At 47.8% G+C, this 18,163-nt stretch overlaps 2 protein-coding genes and 1 non-coding gene across 15 annotated transcripts in view; 2 read left to right on the forward strand and 1 right to left on the reverse strand.

The window, feature by feature from the left end:
* The first annotated feature begins 1,055 nt into the window (after positions 1–1,055).
* Positions 1,056–4,172, forward strand: LOC122375084 (ethanolamine-phosphate phospho-lyase-like). The gene is made up of 4 exons (XM_043354254.1): positions 1,056–1,335; positions 1,721–1,817; positions 2,908–3,075; positions 3,722–4,172. Exons 1-4 carry the CDS (start codon positions 1,056–1,058, stop codon positions 3,792–3,794), a joined length of 618 nt encoding a protein of 205 aa, XP_043210189.1. The 3' UTR covers positions 3,795–4,172.
* On the forward strand, positions 3,325–3,397 carry Trnak-uuu. Its single transcript has one exon. It is a non-coding gene; the product is annotated as a tRNA-Lys (tRNA).
* A 7,292-nt stretch (positions 4,173–11,464) lies between the features above and the next one.
* LOC122375085 (PDZ and LIM domain protein Zasp-like) overlaps positions 11,465–18,163 on the reverse strand; it is a 59,630-nt gene continuing 52,931 nt past the window's right edge. For 12 of the 13 annotated variants that reach the window (XM_043354265.1, XM_043354259.1, XM_043354267.1 and 9 more), the window contains 3 exons: positions 16,936–17,056; positions 16,441–16,556; positions 11,465–13,228 (listed from right to left, as the gene is read on the reverse strand). In XM_043354265.1, the coding sequence (XP_043210200.1) occupies positions 13,148–13,228; positions 16,441–16,556; positions 16,936–17,056 (318 nt within the window). In that variant the 3' untranslated portion in view covers positions 11,465–13,147. Of the gene's footprint in view, positions 13,229–15,510; positions 15,616–16,440; positions 16,557–16,935; positions 17,057–18,163 lie in introns of all 13 variants that reach the window. The other variant, XM_043354255.1, reaches the window with a different exon arrangement.

An 18,163-nucleotide genomic window follows, 5' to 3' on the forward strand; every position in this document is an offset into this window, starting at 1 on the left:
TGGTAGCTAGAAAACGCATGGAAGACCAAACGATAGCTTTTGAACTCTTCTTTTGAAAAGGTCATTATCAATATTGACCTCAGGTCAACGGTTTAGCCTCCAGAGGGCAAAAACTCCAAAAATAGCTGTTTTTACGGAAAGTGTTTTTCGACAATAACTTTCGACTCCAAAAAGCCACGACATTTCTATGGCCAGAATCGTGTTCCCCTCGCCGAGACGCGTCGAATGAATTATAATTTGACCTTGAAAGGTCAACTTGAAAATTTGACCTCAGGTCAAGGTCATGACCTGACCGGAAAAGGTCATGTTGTATATCAGTCGATGCGTCTCAACAAGACAAACACAATGAGACCATCCCCAGCGTTCTATCTCTTTCCAATCGCGAGTTATTGGCAAAAAAAAAACTGTTTGTAGCCTCAAGTGACCTCGGATGACCTGCCTAGAGGCTATCAGCAAAAATGATACCTTGGTCATCACGAGTGGACTAAATCATTGTGATTCTGAAATATTTGGACTGTTCCGATGCGTACACACGGATCTAGAGGCATTTTCATTTTTCTCCATTGACTTGTAATGGAAAGGTCACGCCACTGACCTGACCTTAGGTCACGGATATAAAAAATCCGAGATATACAAATTGTAGGCGCCCATAACAGCATGCAATTCACCAAGTTTAAAATCTTTCTGACAAACACTGCAGGCTGGACATGATTGCAAACTTTTTTTAGGCTTGGTCAGTTAACTTGACCTGGTGACCTGACCTGACATGACCTGGGGTAAAAAAATTGACACATTGTCCAAAATTGATGTACCAAAAGCTACCCTAAGCGGCGCGGCGCTACGCGCCGCGGTTTTTTAGTCACACGCAAAAAACGCGACAGGGTGGTAACATATGCCCCCCCCCCCCACTGGGGCGAAGGTTAAAACAATAACAAGCCTCCTAAAATTTCGGAAGAGGATCTTGATTTCAATCAATATCTTCCTCGGTTACTTCTACGTCCTTTTTAGCCTGAATTCGCCGTCATATACATATACAAAAAAAAGAAGAGAACACCATGATCATTTATGATGGTTTCCGTCTGCGTCTCACCAGGATTACACTCTGTATAAACCGTTTCACAGACGTTCATTCCGGGACTCACGAGATTTGTATTAACCTGCTATCTATCGTGTGTTTGTATAACTTACAGTACCGACCGTCGCCGCTGGCGTGCGCCATTGGCACCACCGTACTGCGTGTTCTGGAGCAGGAGGACCTGATGGCACGCGCCAGGGATGTCGGGGCGCTTCTGAAACGGCACCTGCTGGCCCTGAAAGCCAAACACAGCTGTGTTGGTGAGGATCTGTGTCTTTTTGTTGGTGTTGGTGCTGTTGTTGTTGCTGTTGTTGTTGTTGTTGTTGTTGTTTGTGTTCTGAAAAGTTAAAACACTGTCACATCAGCTGCCTATCAGCATGTGATGATGACTGCTCTTTTTTAACAGCTGTAATATAAGTCACTAAACGTCAAACAGTTCATTACCTGCTTAGTTATCTTGTGCCTGCCCTCATTCGTTTTGCTTTGTGATTGACGGACGTCCCTCTCGTCACTTGTCGGTTAGTCACCTGTTTTCTGATTGGTCAATGTCTGTCTGCAGTCAGACGTCTTGTTTTTTGATTGGCTGTCTCGTGTCTGCCCTCTGACGTGTCGTGGTCTGATTGGTTGCCACACGTTTGCCCCCAGGCGATGTACGCGGGGAGGGCCTTCTGCTTGGCGTGGATATAGTGACAGTCAGCGACCGAAAACCCGACCGACAGGCCTGTCAGTGTGTCGTCTATAGGTGAGAGGTATAATTGTACGCTATGCACTATGCACTATACACTCTACAGGGTGTCGTCTACAGGTGAGATGTATAATTGTACACTATACACTATACAGGGTGTTGTCTATAGGTGAGATGTATAATTGTATACTGCACTATACACTATACATTATACAGGGTGTCGTCTAAAGATGAGTTGTACCTACAATGTACATACAGTTCACTATGCATTATACAATATACATAGGTACATGCAAGGTGTTGTCTAAAGGTAAGCTGTACAGGTATAGTGTTTATCTATTTCAAACAGCCTGCGGTTACACTATACAGTGTGTCGCCTATAGGCAATATTTCATCTTCCTAAGCAACAATATTTGTCTTTAGTACTACCTGAAGTCAAGCGACCGTTTTCGTGAATATCTACCGGGCCATCAAGGCTGGAGAGCTATACCAGGTAAATATGTCATCGTCTCATCTTATGATGATTTTCTAACACAGGCGGCGTCAGTATTCATGAGCACGACGCCGTGGGAAATACGGATCTTCCGACGCTTTTGGCTTAGCACTGCAGTCAAAACCAATTGAATTCGTGATGCCAGTTCCTTCGCACCCGACATGTCTATTTTATGAAATTGGACGGGACTTTGTAAAGCTTGCCACCAACCACCACCTTGCATTGCCAATGGCATGAGTGTCCTGCATTTGAAATCAGTCATTGAGATTCAACGCCCTGTCGTGAATCTATCCGAGTGGGAAACGTGACAGTTGGGCAACTTCATCTGCGTTAGAAGCTTTGATCCTACTAATTTTGTGTGTTATTGATGTTTGTTACTGTCTAGTTACTGTACTTTTAGGTTCACTTATTAGGTACTGTTTGACATTTCGATTTGCGACGAAATGGTAAAATGACTAAGAACATAATGCGCTGAAGCTTTGAATTAAATTCGTTCATAGGGGCACTTGATGTGCGAATCTTATATCTATTCCCTGTAGCTAGCCGTAACAACGAATCTGAATGACCTTTCGCTGTCCTACTCCCTCGTCTCCCGTCTCCCTCCCTTTCACTCTCTCCTCTCCCTCCCCCTTACTCTCCCCCTCTTTCCGGCAGACTGAAGGAAGAGGAGCGGATCATCGCCGCCTCGGAGGGCGAGCACCTGAACGTACTGTACATCACGCCGCCGCTCTGTTTTTCTGAGGAGAATGCCAGGAGCCTGGTGGCCGCTCTGGACAGGGTGCTGACCTATATGGAGGAGAACGGCACGGACATCAACTTCAGGTGAGAGGGGAGAACTTGGGAGGTGGGATGTGTGAGAGATGGAGGGTGAGAGAAAATATGAGGGAAGTTGCAGGGGGTATGGTTGACATGGTACTGTGAAAACTTGGCAGACGAGTTGAGTCAATGTAAAAAAGGGGGGAAATGGCATAGTGGTGCGATTTGAAACAACCCGCTGGATGTGACGTAGTTGTTCTACGCGTAGACAAGGTTCTTTATTATATTGTACATCTAAGCCTCGTGCTTCCAGGGGCCCGGATAGCTCAGTTGGTAGAGCGTTAGGCTTTTAACCTAACGGTCCAGGGTTCGAGTCCCTGTTCGGGCGTGCTTTTTCGTTTTGGGACAGCGATCAGATTACCGTTTCTCCCCCCCCCCCCCCCCCAACGGCCCTCAGTTACGTCGGTCCCATCGGCGTTTAGCTTCGCTGTGAATCTAACAGGTTAAATTTGTTGTGATTGTCCGATGTTCGGGCTATTCACAAAGTCTTTCTTTGTAGTTCGAAGTTTCCATGCCTTCTGGTGTTAACGACTCAACGATAATGAAAACTCTCCTGCCATTTTTAACTGAACGGTTCAACAGCAGGCTAACATTTGTGCCCATTATTTAACAACAAGCTATACCTTATCGCTATCTTCGCCTTGATTCACAGCTCCCTGGGTGCTAGTCTGCTGGAACCCGAGGCGGAACCGGTCGACTTGGCCACCTATGAAGACGTTGACTAAAACCGCTGATTCCTGCGAGCAGCCTCTCTGCGCTATCTGCGCTCTCTGAATCAACCAGAGATGCAGTGTTTTCTTTCCATCTACAGACTTTATCTGATGAAATTTGAAGCTTTTCTACGGTGAAATGATATATTCTTGGAAAAGAAGGGTCGCTGGACGCCCAAGAAGTGAATCTCAGCCGCGCAGAGTATGGGAAGGTGTATTTATAGCGGATGACATATCTCGATATTAGGCTAACCATGTCGGTATTTTGGTGAATAAGTTTCTACGTTACACCGCTGGGCGGAAGAGCTGTGTTCTATTCCATAAAAGTGATGCTGCGCTAAAGGTCACGCGCGGATGACGTTACTTGTCATGTAGTGACATCAGACTGAGAATGACTCAGTGGCGCAGCCAGGATTTCGTTTCGGGGGGGTCATCGCCTCCAAAGCGGGCCCCCTAGTGTGCGGGCCCCCCACTCATTTTTCAGAATCTCTCCATATTTCATACACATTCTTCTGAGCGGGCCCCCTTTACCTGCACGATAACCCTGAGCGAGTATGAATCAGAAAATTTGGATAGAACAATAGCTCGGTAATCACCCGGTGTTCAATTTTTACGCAAATTGACCACAACAGAAATATGTTACTATGACGTGTGAATTCGTATCTTTCGAGGCTGAAAAGTGCCCCTTTCGCAATATGCATAGCATATATGCAATCGGAACTGTTGCCTGATTCTGTCGGGCAAGATTTAAGTAGGCTCATATGCCTGTCCTAAGCCATCTATTGGCTGCTGTAGTATGTAGATTATGCCATTATTATTCTTCATTGCGTGAATTCGCTCACAAAAAGTTTTAACCCTCGCCGGCACAGGGGGGAGGGGTTGATGCACCCCCCCTAAGGTTTTTTCGCGAATAACTCGCGTAAAAAGCGGCTGATCGCGACGTAACTTTCAGCACCCTCGCGTTGATCAATTTTACACCTACCTACCCTAGCCCGCGCCCCGCTGGGCTATTCAGCCATACGCGCCCTGCTGGGGGGGGGGGGGCAGATTCTGCCACCCCTGTCTAACTTCCGAACCGATGGTCGTAGAAAGACAGGGAAAACGGCAATCGAAAGCTCTCAACAAGGCGGATCTTAAGAGCCCAATTTTTTTTGCTTAAGTAGGTCAGAGGTCAGGTCAAGGTCAGGTCAAGGGTACAAAATGCAAGTTTCTACAGTATCGGCCTTGCACCGTAGTTGCCGAAGAATGGACTGAGACTGATTGCCCAAAACGTGTTCTTAGACTACCAAGACAATATTCGTTGCACACAATGTCATTCAAAGGTCAAGTTCAAGGTCAGGTCAGGTCAGGTCAGGTCACCAAAAACAAAATATAGAAAAGGGCATGTGCGACACAGGTTTTATGGGTCATTTTACTCATGGAATTCAATAGGCACACTCAATAAGTGATATGGACCACCTCTGGATGAATTTCAGGTCGAGGTCAGGTCAAGGTCAGGTCAAGTGAGGTCAAATTTTGAAGTTGGTTGTTAAGGTCTAAAAAGGTGTCTATCCGATGCAGTTTTTCACGGCGAATCGAATGGTGCTATTTTTGTTTCCGTACAAGGTCTAGAACTTCCAAAAAATCATTTTTCAAAATTTTTGTGTGTCGTGACGTCATACAATTTTGAATAACTCCCACATTTTTGAACCGATTCTTCTAAAAATTGGTATGTAGGTGCACATAGCCCACTTCTTTGACATATATTCCGGTTTTTTCGATAAACTCAAAATTTTGGATTTTATAAATAATTTCCCAAAAAAGTCAGTTTTTTGGAAAAATTTTGGTCAAAATCCAAAATTTTCAAAAAACCGAGATAGCCATTTGATAGACAAAGTAGAATCACGTATAACCTTTTTTGTTACGCCTTGATTCCTTTAAAAATGAAGATGTTAGCGGCATTTGAAATTTTGCCGTTTTTGAGGCGAAAATGGCGAACATGACGTCACTAAAACGTCAATTTCTCAAAAATTTTCTGACGGATTTCGCTCAAATTTTCAGGGAACGTGTCAAATTGATGTATGATAAGGTACTGAAAGTTTGGCGTCGCTGGCGTAACGCGTTTAGAAGTTATTGCCGAAAAACGGGAGGGGGGGGGGCAGATTCTGCCCCCCCCAGCGGGGCGCGGGCTAGATATTTCATGACCCTGACCCAAATGACCTTTGACCTACTTTCCGAGACCATGTTTGGCCAGAATCGCGGTTCGGCGTATGCCGGTTCGCATTAGCCGCGCGTCTGCAGTCCTTTCGTGGTTTCAAGCGTTCAAACATGTGATTTGATGTTGCTCCCATGCATAAGGGTGATGTCAATGTCACCTGAAGGTCAGGTCAGGTCAGGTCATTGACTTATGATGACCTCGATACACTTTTCCAAGCAATGCATGTGTCTAGGCTAGTTTTTTTTAAAGCTGAATTCGATTTTAGCAACCATTGGAACATTTAAGAAGTAGTTTTGGTGCCTTCGTAACATTTTACGCAGCTGTCAGAGGCGGTTGACACGTAGGTACTACGAATACCCGGCAGGACCCCTACTGGTTGACGTGACCTGACCTGACCCGACCTGGCCTTAATGCATGACGACATCATCTGTCATCAAAACTAACATAATATTCGTGATCAGCACCCCGACAAAAACCCTATAGCAGCCACATTTTACGACGTTCTAACAGGTCCCGATTTTCCCGACATTTGGGTCATTGACCTGACCTGGAAGGTCAATCAATGACCTAGGACATTGGAATTGGGTATTATCGGCTTCCTCTCGTCACGGGCAACACGCTCGTTTTTTTTCCGCGAAGCTCTAGCTCGATCATGGACCAAACGCGAGAAAGGGGGTCGTACCCTCCCTCCCTTGTGCCGTCGAAGGACGCAAAATGGCCTGAGCCGGCGAGGGTTAACGCGCTCACATGGTTCATGTATTGCCTTGGGCCAGGCTTGTTGTGGTGTGGTGATGTGGTGACGTGGGTTCTGTCTGTCACCGTGGTCCCGGCATGGTGTTATTTATCCCGGGGTAGGTACAGGCCAGACCGTTGCACCTACATAGTGCGCTGAACTTTGCGCAACTTATAGAACAAGGATGGGGAACGTGCCTATGAGGGGTCTCAGCTCGATCGGGCCGGTGGTGAGCACATGGCGCGTGCTCAAAAAGTGCAAATTCGCGTCATAGACTTTACATGTATAAATCGGCTTGCAAAATTGGGCGAAAATGGCTAAATTTGCCCGACACGGGTCCGGTCCCCGTGCAGTATCTCGGTAACCGTGGGTCCGATCGGCATGGGGAACACAGTATCGTATATGAGGATCGAACGGGCAATCGAATGGTGTGCGGTGCAGGGATGACACGCGCCACGTGCACCCGTGAGGGCACTTATGCTTGAAAAATTGACGTTTGGGACGGATTTTGGACTTAATGCTATTTTCGGGTGACTGTCAGACGGAGCGGGTTCAAACAACGCCTGTTGGCAAGAGAAATGTACCGCCTCTCAAGGAAAATTTGTGAAAAGATAATTGATCAAAACAATGTGGAACAAATCGCTGGAGAAAATGGTATTTGTTCATGACTTACTTAATTACACGGCTTTTGCTGCATAACCTGATCCGTTTGACAATTAAAAATGGCATCGTTGGAAAGAGCATTCAATTTTGTCCAAGATCCAATCATCGCTTTTGCAAGATGAGCAACAGTATTCTTAAAAATATAATTTTTTTTTTCAAACCTCTACATGGCAATTCATCTATGGTTCTCATTTTTCAATGACCTACGTCAACCTATGCTATAAAATACACTTGGCAAGTTCTATAGTAGACTTATGGTTATCAGACACGAGCACCTCGATGCGATGGATGTTTTTTCCCAAACTAAAATGCTTAGCCGTTAAAAGACAACAGACCGAAATGTATAAATGGCCCACGGACACAAGATCAACCAAACGCCCACCGATCGAAAATATCCCTTATTCGCGTTGCGGAGCAAGCGGATCACCCTAGCGGGCCCCATCCACCCGGGGGGCCCGGCCCCCATCCACAGGGGGCTGGTCCCCGTCCACACGAGGGCCCGGGCTCCGTCCACCCGGGGCTCCGGGCCCCGTCCACCTGGGGCTCCGTGGCCCGTCCGCCAGGGGCCCGGGTCCCGTTCTCCCGGGGGCCCGGGTCCAATCCACCCGGGGGTCCGGGCCCTGTCCACCCGGGCCCCGACCCTATCCCCCCGGGCCCGGGCCCCGTCCACCCGGGGCTCCGGGGCCCCGTTCTCCCGGGGACCCGGCCCCATCCACCCGGGGGCCCGGGCCCCATTCACCCGAGGGCCCGGGCCCTATTCCCACGGGGGCCCGGGCCACGTCCACCTGGGCTCCGAGACCAGGCCCCGTTCTCCCGGGGGCCCGGGTCCAATCCACCCGGGGCCCGGGCCCCGTCCACCCGGAGCCGGACCCCATCCACCCGGGGCCCGGGCCCCGTTCTCCCGGGGACTCGGCCCCATCCACCCGGGGGCCCGGGCCCCATTCACCCAAGGGCCCGGGCCCTATCCCCTCGGGGGCCCGGGCCACGTCCACCTGGGCTCCGAGACCAGGCCCCGTTCTCCCGGGGCCCGGGCCCCATCCACCCGGGGGCCCGGTCCCCATCCACTCGGGGGCCCCGGGCCCCATCCACCCAGGGGGCCCGGACCCATCCAACGGGGGGCCCGGGCCCCATCCACCGGGGCCCGGGCCCTATCCACCCGGGGGCCCGGACCCATCCAAGGGGGTCCGGGTCCCATCCACCCAGGGGGCCCGGGCCCATTCTCCCGGGGCCTGGGCCCCGTCTCTCTCTCTCTCTCTCTCTCTCTCTCTCTCTCTCTCTCTCTCTCTCTCTCTCTCTCTCTCTCTCTCTCTCTCTCTCTCTCTCTCTCTCTCTCTCTCTCTCTCTCTCTCTCGAGCGGGCCCCTGGCAGAAATTTCGGGGGGGTCAGCTGACCCTCTGACCCCCCCCTGGCTGCGCCACTGGAATGACTCAATTTTCCTAGCATGAAGGCAAGGCCAGTTGATGAAAAGCGTCACTTTATGATTGCTTTGCGTTTTTTCGCTTGAACCAAATGTCCATCGGGATAGGTATGTAAGTGCTGTTTGGATATGATTCATTTTACTACCATTGGAAACTGTTATTGTTCAGGGTTAAGTTCGCAACGCGACTTTCTTTATTTCTTGATATTAGCTCATGTTAGCAATGATTCAATGTGCTACTGAGATGCTAAATCCAACAGCGTTTTGTGTTTTGCCGTTTTCATGTGATGTGTGACTGTGAGGAAGCGTGCTTATTTTCGTGCATTATGTCGTTATGAATTATGAAGAAAAACGATAAGCTAAAACATAATTTCGACTTTTGTTTCGTTAAACTGGGTTAATAAAATACCGCCTTTCAAAAATACTCGCAAATTAACATCCTTTTTAGACCTCAAATTATGAACAGAGTTTTTGCAGCTTCTTTCTTCAGATATATCTCTGACCCGTCACTGAATTGCTCATGTGTTCATCGTCATTGTTTACTTGACAACGCTGTCACAGGCCATTGCAGCCGGATAATGTAAGACGTGTGCTTCCCTGTCAATACCTGATACCTGCACAAAACAAACTATATTTTGCGATCTAACGACGCACGGTGTATCCTCAAGTCAAACCTTTTCTACACTTGAAAAATAACTGATGTCGCGGTGTTGTTTGTCTAATCGTGCTCAATGTCGTCATATAATGTCAACCCATGTCCACTATCTCAGCGGTTTCATGTCAATTTTTTTCGGCTCTGTTAGGTGCCACGCTGGTCGGTGATAAGTATACCTTTTTATGTAGTTTCGCAATTACTTTGTATTCTGTCGATGTCACTTTTGATTGATTTTCCAGTGTTTCTACAGTGTAGTGTTCTTTTCCAACCGAAATAACTATATTTGTTGTTTGATGTTAGTAATAATCACTTGTCAAATGTTGATTCTCATCTAACCATTTGTCATTTTGTGGAGTTATTACTCGTCTGCTAAATGTCATCATTTATGCCAAAAATCAACTGTGGATGTCTTCTGTCTATTCCAAATGTAGGTACCCGCGAAAAGTCGGATTCTTAAAAGCCATCAAGTTAAGAGATAAATGCAGCATACTTGGAACGAAATTGCGCCATGGACGTGATTCAAGACGACCCTTGTTGTATCTTAAATGTTTTGTTTAGACACCCAGTAGTTCGTAAAGTACTTAACATAGTCGCACACCAGTAGCAATGTTTGCTGTCTGTCTACATAGCGAAATAGTGAAGAGCACAGCTGTACTATTGAAGTAGAGACCCCCTAATTTAGACGTGGAGAGACGCTGTTTCAGGGACATCAGTGATAAGATGACGGTGTGCGATGTGGCGCTGTGAGCATGGTTTTTGATGTGGTTCGACGTGTGAACACTGAACGCGCGTTGTTTAGGATGTTCTTCGATGTAGGAGTGCGTGTTGTGCGAGTCTGGAGTGTTTGTTCTTATGTTTGTGTACGGGACAATATATACAGCATAGATGTCACATGTTGCATTGAACGTCTGCTTGTTGAACTGGCAGCGCCCCTTTCTCACGTCATGCTACGTTATTACGGAGCGAGCGAAGCGAGCGGAGTCTTACGTAGAATAACGGAAATTTCTGAGTATGAGCGGCCGGCCGGCCGGCCGGCCGGCCGTGGTCACGATTCTGCGATGCTTATATCTCAGCAACCACTTGACCGATTTACACGCGGTAATTTTTGTAGGGTAGCTTCATTCCTTCTACCAAGTATTGGACTATTCCCGATGCATGTGGGTGACCCCTTATGCACGTGCCACGTGCAAAACGAAGAGGTGTCACTTTTGTAATTGTTGCAATATCTCGGTAACTACTTGGCCGATTGCGCTGAAAGTTGGCATTGAGGTAGGCACCCACTAGGCACTGCATATCCATGTGCCAGAGTTGGGGTGCTGCTGCACGTGCGCACGTGCAGGGGTCGATTCCAGATCTCGAGAACGGCTGGACCGATGGCGCTCAAATTTGGTACATGGCTAGGGACCGGTTAGTAGGGTGCCGTGCAAAAGTCAGTTGGGACCCATTTTGCACGTGCGCACGTGCAGGGTGCCGCTTCCAGATCTCGAGAACGGCTGGGCCGATTGTGCTCAAATTTGGCACATCGCTAGAGACCGGTTGGTAGGGTGCCGTGCACAAGTCAGCTGGAGGTACCCCCTCGAAATTTCGCACGTGCAAGGCTCACCCTCTCGCTCGCTCCGTTAGTCGCCCCAAAAGGCGTTATACTGGTTTTATTATCCTTAGTAGTAAGTTGTCAATCGTCACGACCACTGAACCAATTTCGTCCTGTTTTCTAGCGTTGGAGAGCTTCATTGTCCCTGAGACTCCATCCTCCTGTCTGCTATCATACCGTTATCGCATGTCATCTTCTTTAGAATGTGCAGTTTCGTGTAGTTTCTAAACCTTTCTGTCTTACTTATGGGAGTACTGCTACTTTTTCCGCACCGTTCCGACTTTCGCCGTTGTATCTATTTCCTGTGTCTTCTCCGTTTTTTTTTTTTGTGCCGTTTCGGTCACTCCCTCGGTCATTCTATCTAATTATTGCGCCATTCCGCCTTTCCTCAACGTCACCCCGTCTTCTTTCCGCCTCAGTCTGCGCCGGTCCGTCTATTTTATGTTTATTTTCTGGTCGACACAACCAGCGGTCAGTCTAGGGGTGAACAGTTTCTGTCGGGCACCACCCGCGCTCTCGGCCTGTGTCCCAGTGGGACGGGCGCGGGCGGGAGCCGACAGGGGCAGACGCTAGGCAGAGGCGCCGGTCACATTGGCATAGCGCGGCGCCCGTCACAGGCGGGAGGCAAACAACACGGCCGCGCGAGGGTCACACAAACACACTAGGGGCAGCGAACACTATGGGCTGCCCGCGGCGAACACTACAGGCTGCCCGTGGCGCGCAGCATTGACTAGAGAGGCGGTCCACTGGCGAACAAGTCTGTGAAATATTGGTAACATGTCGTTTACAGGATGGCCATATTTCGAGGAAAAGACATTAGAAGATGCTGTGACCGAAACATCCTGTTTAGTTACAGCGAAAACCAAAAGCCTCTGGTTTGGTTGCAAAAGAACGCATTTTCGACATCTAACGCACGGCAAACGGTGAAGCAAGACTTATACTGAACAGGCAGTATTGACGATCGAATCTTGTCCGTGGCATCATCGTTATTTCCTAGACACAGCAACGACTTTACTCTAAGTGTAGCGTGTTTTTCCCACAAGGCACTCGGCGCCGTTTAAGACGACGCTGTTTTCAAACACACACGAAAAGCTGTTCAAAAAAGGCCCTACCTTAGGAGCCAGAGATATATGCAGGTGGCTAAGGCTGGCATACCTTTCCCTGGCACTTCGGTTTAGACATCATTCCAAAATACTGACCCAATAGGCATCCACTCCTTAGGCATGTGGGGCCCCCACTTCATGCCAACAGCACTCGCCAGTACGTTCATACACACGCATACACACAATTGCGAAAACGCACACACGTAAGCACTTTCTATAACACGCGACACACGCGGACTCTAGCGGACGGTTGAGGGCGAAAACACTCCTGGTTAGTCGACTAGTAACGATGGCAAATTCGCTGCCGAAAGCGCTCAGCACTTGGTGGTCACACCGTGAGTAGCGTTAGTTCTAACGCGTCTAACATACGCCGGGGCGTACGCACGCACAGCATAGGTATGCCACGCACTCATTTGCATGATACGCCGCGCACGCTGCATTCGTCGAATGCGCGACGTTTATACTCCGCGGGGCCTCAGAAGACACGCTACATCGCACCGGAAGATCTTCATAAGCGATGTTCGGAGATGATAATCCACGTGCTGAACGCTGAGATATTGTACCACGCAGCGTATACGATGCGTATTCGGCGTATGTAGCGTGCGCACTGTGTGTTCACCTCAACACACGTAGATCCACTCCCGCATACACAGAGCCTCTTCATTGGCTCATTCAATCACACCAAGCAACGTTAGCTGCAAGCACAGGCTACCTGAACACACCATCTCCGTCGAAGGCACTTGGTAATGCCACTTCGTTGTTGTGAAACCTTAGGCACTTTTAAATCAAACATCAACACGATCTTTTCTTTGTCTTCTTTATGGTGCCCTACTGTGAGGCGTTCGCACCACTGGCTGGCGGCTAGGTAGAAATACACCACAACAGGGTGTAGAAATACACCACAACAGGGTGTAGAAATACACCACAGCAGGGTGTAGAAATACACCGCAGCAGGGTGTAGAAATACACCGCAGCAGGGTGAAGAAGTACACCGCAGCAGTGTGTAGATTTACATCCGGGCGTGGTGTTTGCAGAAGGGTCGGCCCTGCTTGGCGAAGAAGCTCTGTCCTTCCAGGTTGTTGCCACATATCTGCAGACAGAAATAAAAACGGTACTGTCAGAGAGCGATATAGTGACAGCTACGGTAGTGGTAGGTATAAAACATTAAATTGATCGTGGCTTAACCCGCGCCCCGTTGGGCTCTGCCGAGCAACGCGCCCGGTTGGGGGGGGGGGCCATTTTGGCCCCCCCCCTAAGATCTCGAGAACCACGCAACATAGCGACAAGCGGTAAACGGCGTTGGATAGCCCCGACGGGGAACTACCTTGTGACCCAGTTTTATTGACCTAGGTCAAACCGATGACGTCACAGGTCAGGTCAAAGGTCCAATTTTCACCGTTTACAGGCACTTCAAGAAATGCGTTGTAAAAACGAGTAAAATGCATTTCATTGAAAATCATCGATGGGGAAATGTTCTTCAAACACATATTTTGCTATTTGAGGTCACTGATACCAGGTCAGGTCACAGAGGTCAGGTCACGGGGGGTCACAATATGAAAGTTTCGTGTGATACATGTTTTATGGTCCATTTTACATGACAAATGCGATTATATGGGTCAGGCAGCCTTTGGGGCCAGCTTAGATCACGTTTTGGTCAAGGTCAGGTCAAGGTCAGGTCAAGGTCAGGTCAAATTAGGTCAAATTTCAAAATTAATATTTTTGCATAAAATGGGTATCGAATCGATGCAGCTCGTCACGGGGAGTTCAATGGTGGTCTTTGTTTTGCCGTACGTGGTCTAGAATTGCTAAAAATTGAGTTCAAAAATTTGACGTCATCATTTTTGAACAGTTTTTTCGCTATAACTTGGCCAAAAAACGAGATATCGATCTGAAATTTGGTATGTATATAGAAGAGCGCTAGGACTATCACATATATTCCGGTTTTTTCGAAATTCGGAAAAATTTTGCATTTTTTCAAAGTTTTTCCAAAAAAATCAATTTTTTGATTTTTTTTTGGTCAAAAACCAAAAATTTTGAAAATCCGAGATAGCAGTTTTGTAGCGCCGCTTTTTGTCTACTAGACCATATAAAGAACTTTGAAATTGCTTAATAACTGTAGATTTGGTGAGCGTTTCAAGATTGCATGTTTTTTGCTCATTTTTGCTCGAACATGACCTCAGTTTGACCTCAATAACTCCTGACCTAAGGTGACCTAAGACTTGAAATTTGGTGTGAAGGTGTCAAATTGATGCCCGGGAAGGTACTGAAAATTTGGCGGCGCTGCGCGCCGCCGTTTTCTTGCTATTCAGGAAAAACCACAGGGGGGGGCCAAAATGGCCCCCCCCCAACGGGGCGAGGGTTAACAACTCCGGTAAGAGCCACGGCTGCAACGAATAAATGCATGCTTATATTGGGATGTATAGTCGACTACAGAATGATGTTCCACTCCTCAGAAGCTATCAGTTGACCGGAGCGCTAAGTTGTGCCGTTTATCACGCAATTAAGCGTGTCGATTGTGAGCATTGGGACAAAGCTATAATTTGTGAACTCAGCCCGTGTGATGCGGCACAGCCTACCACTCCAGGCAAATAATTGCCTGTGAAAAGAGGAACATCATTCTGTAGTTGACTATACCTACAATTGCCAGGTTAACGCGTTATTTAGTTCGTTGTCGCAAATAATTATCCTGATTGAGTACAAATACAGCAAGTTGAGTGTGCGATTGGGATGTGGGCCGGATGCCTAAACTTCTCGTCACTGCGCTGTAGGAAATTTGATTCACACTTTATAAAGAATAGCTTGAAGCCTGGATGATCGAAAACTCAGAAATCATTGCGTAAAAACCCACGATCCGCCCCTTGATCGATTGAACACACCATCAAATGCAGTACCTGCAAAACATCCGAAGAGAAAAACTCAAAATAATGTGAGTTTACGCTAGAGTTTATGGACTATATTCCTGATCGTCAAAGTGTTGAAACATTGTGTGGATGCTATCGCATGCTTCTAGGCATTAAAAGTTTAGATTTAGGTACTAGTGCGATATATTGGTGGTTATAATTGTGTTTACTATATCTAGAACAAAAAGGTGTTTTATGATATGGTAAACAAATCCATTTATGCGGTTTATGTACAGTTAACACAGCTACGAAAAAAGAAATTGTTTATTATCACGGTAGGTACTAAATGAGCACTAAAACAATAACTGTAATAAAGCCATTGTGCGCACTGCATTAAGATCAAATAGCCCTATCGTTCTAGCAATTTGCCAGACGTTGATCTACTTTTGGACTATATTTGGACTACCATTTAGGCCATCTATAAAGCATGTCTACCAACTATAGGCAACTCGCTCGACTATAAGCGCCTTACCTGCGCTCGGCTGGATCAGCCATTTTACAGACCGGCGTGGGACTTGCACACGGCTCGCCCAGCCTTCGCATAGAACTGGGCGCCATCCAGCGTGCACCGACACACCTATGAGGGCCCGCAGTAGAAGAAGAAACACAGCAGAAATGCAGCAGAAACAGTCAGCGGTTAGCTAAAGGGGGCGCCACCGGCGCAGAAGGTAGGGAAGTTTGATGAATATACAGCACAGCAAAAGCACGGCAGATATAAAGGCTGAATACAGAAGTCAGAAAGAGATAGTTAGCTATAAGGGGAAACCATAGGTTGAATGAAAGCAGCATAAGAAATACACACCTCAGAAGAACTGAAGTTAGCTATGCATGAAAAAAAAACACAACGACCAAAAAAGAAATGGAAATTTCGAAAACGATATTTCCAAACAAATCGCAGTATGCATCCACGAACGCAATTGGCCACAAGTGATTCACACCATCGTGTTTTGCATCACTATAGCTATGCGTTTCTACGCATGACTGAGCAAAAATATAGGTACCTACTTGCAAATGGCCGAAAGTACGTAGATTTGGTATCTGGGATGCAAAACACAAATAATATGCAAATATTGATTAATGTGACTTTTTGAAATAAAAAAGAATCGACCGTCGGTCACCTCCGTCAAGCATGGCCGTCTGATTTGAGCGTGTACCCACACATAGGTAGGCTTCACCATAATCAAATGCGTTAAACGCTGGAAGGGGTTATACAGAAAGCTGATAGTTATGTGCGAATGTAAATAAAACAACTTTCAAAACTGGACAAAATCAGGATGCACAAGCTAGGTAATAAACTATAAAAGCAAACCAGACATTCTTACCCTTGCTACAAAAACTGTCCGTGGATTTCCCCTAAAATCCACTACGGACGTGGTAGATTCTACCACACAGCGGTACGTACCGCGCATTTGAAGCATTGCGAGTGGAAGTTTTTGTTGAGAGCCTCCACCCAGCGGTCTCCTGCCTCGATCGGGAACCCGCAGCCCACGCACTTCGTGGTGAACAGCTCGTTCCAGTCTGCGGATAGATGGAATGAGAGTGAAGACGTTGACGAAGTCAAAGACTGATCAGCAGCATTTCCCACATGTTACTAGTACCAAAGAAGATCCCAGCAGGGCTCAGTGGAGCTCACCGAATTCTCCTCGCAGCATAGCTCACCGTTTTCAAGTACAGTTTCTGTTGAGAGTACTGCGCGTCGGTGCGTCGGATCCATCAAGCCTTACCGACGAGAAAATTGTACAGCTAACCGTACTCAAGATTGACAGTCCTAGACCAGTATGGCAGTCCGCTCTTCGACCGTTGTCGCGGTTTCGGCTCCCTGTTCTCGCAGTAGAACAGTCTATTCTTTAGCTCACCGTTGCCGTTATAGCTCACCGTTCTCGCGGTTATAGCTCACCGTTCTCGCAGTACGGCAGTCCGTCCTCGAGGAAGAAGGCCGAGTTTCCGAACAGGCCTCCGCAATAAGCGCAGGCGAAACACTCCGGATGGTAGGATTTGCCGATCGCCTTCAGACAATCCTAAAGGACAAACGGACAGTCAGCCATTAGACAGAGAGGTGTGGGCAAACGGATAAATTTACTGTAGACGGCCATGAAAACAGTTGGACAGGGCATCCACCCGAAGACTTTACATGTCTTAGCAGTCATGATCCTTCGTTAACAATGCAAACATTTAGGCACGAACGGATGATGCGTGATGACGCAAAAGCCAGTAATAAATATATGATAGAACAATAATTATTGTCCGAAATGCGCTTGAGTCAAATGAGACGACCCATGACTAAAAACGTCCCGAATCGTTGAACAAAGAAAATGAGCAAAACACCCGTACTCCATCCCTACTCTCCGTAGCCAGGAGCCTGCCACTAATAGGGTTAAAATTCCCTATATTTATACACCAGTATAACGCCTTTGGGGCGACTAACGGAGCGAGCGAGAGGGTGAGCCTTGCACGTGCGAAATTGCGAGGGGATACCTCCAACTGAGTTGTGCACGGCACCCTACTAACCGGTCTCTAGCGATGTGCCAAATTTGAGCACAATCGGCCCAGCCGTTCTCGAGATCTGGAAGCGGCACCCTGCACGTGCGCACGTGCAAAATGGGTCCCAACTGACTTTTGCACGGCACCCTACTAACCGGTCCCTAACCATGTACCAAATTTGAGCGCCATCGGTCCAGCCGCTCTCGAGATCTGGAATCGACCCCTGCACGTGCGCACGTGCAGCAGCACCTCAACTCTGGCACATGGATATGCATTGCATAGTGGGTGCCTACCTACATGCCAACTTTCAGCGCAATCGGCCAAGTAGTTACCGAGATATTGCAACAATTACAAAAGTGACACCTCTTCGTTTTGCACGTGGCACGTGCATAAGGGGTCACCCACATGCATCGGGAATAGACCAATACTTGGTAGAAGGAATGAAGCTACCCTACAAAAATTACCGCATGTAAATCGGTCAAGTGGTTGCTGAGATATAAGCCTCGCAAAAGCGTGACCACGGCCGGCCGGCCGGCCGCTCATACTCAAAAATTTCCGTTAATTACGGAGCGAGCGAAGTAGGTAGAACCAGTATAACGCCTTTTGGGGCGACTAACGGAGCGAGCGAGAGGGTGGGCCTTGCA

Source organism: Amphibalanus amphitrite, unplaced genomic scaffold (genome assembly GCF_019059575.1).
Source record: "Amphibalanus amphitrite isolate SeventyFive unplaced genomic scaffold, NRLGWU_Aamphi_draft 001771F_arrow, whole genome shotgun sequence".
Taxonomy (NCBI): domain Eukaryota; kingdom Metazoa; phylum Arthropoda; class Thecostraca; order Balanomorpha; family Balanidae; genus Amphibalanus; species Amphibalanus amphitrite.

Bases quoted from the DNA above. Each gene is read 5' to 3' on its own strand.
- LOC122375084 (XM_043354254.1), top strand. From the start codon at position 1,056: ATGATCATTTATGATGGTTTCCGTCTGCGTCTCACCAGGATTACACTC. The intron at 1,336-1,720 runs GTGAGGATCTGT...GTTTGCCCCCAG, and splicing joins AGCCAAACACAGCTGTGTTG to GCGATGTACGCGGGGAGGGC. The intron at 3,076-3,721 runs GTGAGAGGGGAG...CTTGATTCACAG, and splicing joins GGCACGGACATCAACTTCAG to CTCCCTGGGTGCTAGTCTGC.